The following is a 4763-nucleotide window of genomic DNA, read 5'->3' as shown; positions in this document are numbered from 1 at the left end:
CAGCAGCAGCGGCAGCAGCAGCAGCGGCGGCAGCGGCAGCAGCAGCAGCGGCAGCAGCAGCAGCGGCAGCAGCAGCGGCGGCAGCGGCAGCAGCAGCAGCGGCAGCAGCAGCAGCGGCAGCAGCAGCAGCGGCAGCGGCAGCGGCAGCGGCAGCAGCGGCAGCAACAGCAGCGGCAGCAGCAGGAGGAGCAGCAGCGGCAGCAGGAGGAGGAGGAGCAGCAGCAGCAGCAGGAGGAGGAGCAGCAGCAGCAGCAGCAGCAGCAAGGGAGACGGCATATGTGTCCAGCAGTCCAATTATGCTGTCTGCCTAACGCCCTGCTCTCACCGACGGGTGTGCCTGTCGCGTGGGCCTCCACATAGCACACATCAGCCGGGTCCACGCCCGCACGTTTGTGTACCTGCCGCATCAGCCGCTGCTGCGCCGCCGCAGACGGCGCGACCGCCGACGGCTTTGCGCCGTCCGCGCCGGCCCCGCTGCCCACGATGTAGCCGTACGGCCGCAGCGCCGCCCCGCCCAGCGCATCCCCGAGCTCAAGGCTGCAGGGGCCGACGGGCACGAGCAGTATGGCGACGGCGCCCTCGGCGCGCACGAAGCCGTTGGCTGCTGCATCGAACGGGCGCGAGTCGCCGGTCGGCGAGACGGCGCCGCTGGCCAGGGCTCCCAGGAGGACGTAGCTGGACAGCAGGGCGGTCGTCCCTGGCGGCAGCGGGCGGTGAATTGGGTTTGAATTCCACCACCAGCATGGGCAAACGGCAGGAGGTCCAAAGCTGAAATATGACACGTTTCTGATCTTGGCGCCGCACGCAGACACAGGGTATTTGGTGTGGGCGGCGTCAGCAGGCTACTGGAGACAGGGAAGGGCCCTGATTCCCGGGTGCAATCAGCACCTATGACAATGCGAGCGGCGAACGCCCCCCACCCCACCCATGCGGCCGCTGTCGCGCTGTCTCACCCAGCACGATGGCGGCGGAGCAGTCCCCGGCGCGCAGGCTGTTGGCCGCCATGTGCAGCGCGGTGAGGGACGACGAGCAGGCAGTGTCGAGGGCGACAGAGGGGCCGGTGAAGTCGAAGAAGTGTGACACGCGGTTTGGAATAAAGCACCTGACGAAGTGCAGCCGTGCGTTGATCAAACAGCAGCACATAAAGAGGGGTGAGAAAGGGATATACCAAGGGGGAACGTGTCGAGAAGATGGGGCGATACGTGATCCCGCCTGCGTGTTGCTCCATCGCAGCATCGTCACTCTGCGCAAACACCTGCCACTTCCGCAGAGCGCTGCACAAGTGCAACTCCCCCTCTCACTCGCCACCCACCCGTATGTGCCACCGACTGTGCCGACCGCCCCTGGTTTCGCTCCGTCCTGGATGGGGAACTCTGGCAGCCCCACGCCCGCGAAGACGCCAACGTCCAGGCCCCTCAGGCTCTCCATCGACAGCCCCGCGTCCTGCAGGGCCTCATATGTCACCTTGGGGGTTGGGAAAGGGAGGAAGGTGGGTGTGACGCATGACGATGTCATCATGGGGTTTGGAGGCTGGTGCAGATCGGCCCGGGCGCTGCGCGCACGTGTGGTCCTTCGGACTGCCGCATCGAGACGCAAAAGCGCGTGGGCTGCAGTCGTGTTGTTCTGACGCCGCCTGCGATCTGCTAAAAGCCAGCTGCGATCAGATACTATACAGATAACCTATGTGCGCAGGACGCAGGCAGTCTGTGAGCACGCGGGTTGGCCTTTTGAGGCGGGGCCGGCGCGTTTGGCCGGCAAGTCCAGTTGACCGGCACCGGCGGCGCTATTGGCGCCGTGATTGACAAGCCGCTTGACACCAGTCCTGTCAGGCAAGCGATGATGCATGAAAGATCGCACATGAGCGCAGGGCCCACCTCCAGGGCCATGCGCTGCTGCGGGTCGATGTCTGCGACGGCGGCCGGGCTGACGCGGAAGAACCGGTGGTCCAGCGCCTGCGGGGCGCCCTCTGGCAGCACGCCCAGCCGCAGGGCCGCGGCGGCCGGCGACAGCGCGCCGGGCGGGTAGCGTCCCGGGGGCACCGGGGACAGCGCGCAGCGCTTGGCGGCCAGGAATTCCAGGAGGGCGGAGGGGGAGCTGATCGGGCCCGGCAAGCGGCACGCGACGCCGACGACTGCGAGGGGCGCCAGGGGCGCCGCGGACAGCCCCATTACGCAGTCGCCACGTAACGTCCGGGTGGACGAGTTCGGATCTACCAATTCAAATCACCCGAGACGGCAAACGCGATGACAACGGCCGACGTCGATCCCCGGCACGGCGCACGGGCTGGCCAGCGAGGACCCAAAAGGACCGTTGCCCATACCCAGGCCTTCTGATCATTAATTGTGATAGAGAATGTCCATAACTAGTCGTCAGTATCCCCAAGGCCAGGCCTGTCCACGCATAGCAGTGTCACCTTCGCACGTCGTCACTGCGCTGTTCACGCCTCTGAGTAGCACCAGGTGACCCCATCCCAATACTGCCGGGCCGGTAAGTAAAGGCATGCAGGAGTTGATCTGCATCCTCGAAATCATGATCTTAGTCAAAGGGAACAGAGAGGAGGGTGAAGGATGCTTGATTATGGTTTGGGTTGTCACTTGAGTCACACATGGCGTTGCGACTCCAGGTTTGCCGTGCACTGCCAACATGCCGCGCCACGGCTTGGTTTCACTATGCATATTCTAGTCGCCGAGCAGCGCGCCCATGAAACAGGTGCCCACCTGCGCAAAAGAGCGCTGTAAACGTGCCCCGCAGCCGCTCGCTTCGTTACATTGTTAGTCATCAACGCTCTGTCACCTCCTTAGACATCCAGTTACAGGCGCCTGCCCAAACACACGCGCATGCAGATCACGCCGTTCCCTCGACAACCTGTGCGACGCGATCTGGCCCTCTTGCTGTGCAGGAGGTCAGCTGCGCAGGACTGACTGCCGCGCACGCCCACATGCAGAACCGGTCTGAGGGCCGCCAGTGTTGAGGATCAAATCAGTCAATTTACAACGCAACAACAACGCATGGATAACACCACCAGCACCCCACAACGCCTGCACGCTCAAAGCCTCAGGGCTTGAGTTCAAAGTCAATGGCGAGCGTGCGCGCGCGGCGCGCATGGCCGTTTCTGGAGTGGTCGTGTGCACGTGCGGCACCAGCGCTGGTGTGCTGAAAATAGTATTGCAGCCGCCTGCCCACGGGGGCGGCAGCAGGTGTTCCGTTCTTGCCGCAAAGGCGTCTGGCGCAACCCCGGCCACAGGCTCATTCTGGCAAAGGCGAATCAACGGCCGGTTCAGGGACACCACAAAACGGGTGACGCCAATGTGACGCTGCATCACCTCTAGTGTGAAGTGAACCCGCAAATTCAATGGAGCCGGGAGCCGGAGCTCGGCTTTTGGGCGACGATTGCGACGTTGCGCGGCGACACCCGCGGGTCGAACAACACTGCCATGCGCACAGAGCCGCCGCCGCCGCCGCCGCCGGAACCAGGCGCGGCGAACCTTGAGGCATGCCCCTGGCAGCTGTCACGGGCAGCTGATTCGGTGCCAGGCAGTGGGCAGCTGCCGCCCCCTTCTGCGGCTTCTTCCAGGAACAGGCAGCGGTCTAATAGGATGAGGGTCTCTATGACGGGCGCCACGCACATGCGCAGCCACCACACCGCGGGCAAGAGCGCCAGCCGGTCGCACAGCGGCCGCCTCGCCGCACCGCCGCTGCCGCCGCTGCCGCTGCCGCTGCCGCCGCCGCTGCCGCCGCCGCCGCCGCCGCCGCCGCAGCCGCCGCTGCCGCCATCGTCAGCGCCACAACATGAGCTGCGCGCCCCGCCTCCCGCTTTGCTGCTGCAGCCAGAGCGACCCCCGCCCCCGCGCCAGAACGAGGCCAGCTCCAATTCTGCGAGCTGCCCCTCCAGGCCGACCCGCCCCAGGCAGCGCATGGCATACGCCACCCACTCCTCGTCGCCCGGTGTCGCTGCCTCTGACACAGGCCTGCCCACGCTGTTTCCCGCGGCTCCGCCAGCTGCCGTCGCCGCCTCGCTGCCCGGCGCGACGCCCATGGCAGTGCGCTTTGACTTGCGCTTGCGGTCGCGGCCGACCGAAACGCCGCCCGACCTGTCCATTTCGGGCCACCGCTCCCGCAGCAGCAGCTGGAAGGCCGACCTCAGGCAGTGGCTCCTCAGGGTCTCCTCCAGCGCGGCGCCGCTCGCGCCCTCCAGGCTGCTCTCGCGCGACTGGCAAGCAAGCAGACGCCCGTGGCGGCCGAGGGGCGCGGGCGTCGCCGCGCCGCCGCCGCCGCCGCCGCCGCCGCCGCCGCGTGCTCTCAGGTGAGCGCTCATCGGCCAGCCAAACCAAGCGCCCTTCGCTCCAGGCCCGTCGCACCCCTCATCGGCGAGCGCGAAGCCGCACGCGCAAATCTGCTCAGGAGCGCCGCTGCCGCTGCCGCTGCCGCCGGCGCTGCTGTTGCCGTCGCCGGCCCCCTTCGGCGCTTCTGTCAGCAAGTTGTAGCAGCAGCCCACCGAGACGGCCGCAACGGCGGCAGGCCAGCCCGCATACACCGACAGCAGCAACGGCGTCAGGTCGCCGCAGGCGTGGAGCCCGACAAGCAATACCCTCTCCTGCGGCGGCGGCGCCCCGGCCGCCGCGAGCCCCTTGCAAGCGCCGCCGCCCGAGGGGCCCGCTGCCGCGCCCCCGCGGCCGCGGCCGCTGGCGCCGCCGAAGGCGGCGTCGACGGCGGCCGCCAGTTGACCCGCGGCGGTCCCAGCCTTGTGATGGGGTGGGGTGGGG

The 4763-nt window shown here is 67.4% G+C and overlaps 1 protein-coding gene across 1 annotated transcript in view; it reads right to left on the bottom strand.

Moving 5' to 3' along the window:
• MNEG_6809 (Phenolpthiocerol synthesis polyketide synthase ppsA) overlaps positions 1-4315 on the bottom strand; it is a gene marked incomplete at both ends in the record, with an annotated part of 8972 nt that extends 4657 nt beyond the window's left edge. Inside the window, 5 exons of the mRNA XM_014044715.1 lie at positions 326-697; positions 954-1102; positions 1313-1464; positions 1875-2094; positions 3627-4315. Coding sequence (XP_013900169.1) covers positions 326-697; positions 954-1102; positions 1313-1464; positions 1875-2094; positions 3627-4315 — 1582 coding nt within the window. The remainder of the gene's footprint in view (positions 1-325; positions 698-953; positions 1103-1312; positions 1465-1874; positions 2095-3626) is intronic.
• Positions 4316-4763: the final 448 nt, after the last annotated feature.

Source organism: Monoraphidium neglectum (genome assembly GCF_000611645.1).
Source record: "Monoraphidium neglectum strain SAG 48.87 unplaced genomic scaffold scaffold01145, whole genome shotgun sequence".
Lineage (NCBI taxonomy): Eukaryota > Viridiplantae > Chlorophyta > Chlorophyceae > Sphaeropleales > Selenastraceae > Monoraphidium > Monoraphidium neglectum.
Note: the sequence above shows the minus strand (reverse complement) of the source record. Positions and strands in the feature narration are given on the sequence as shown.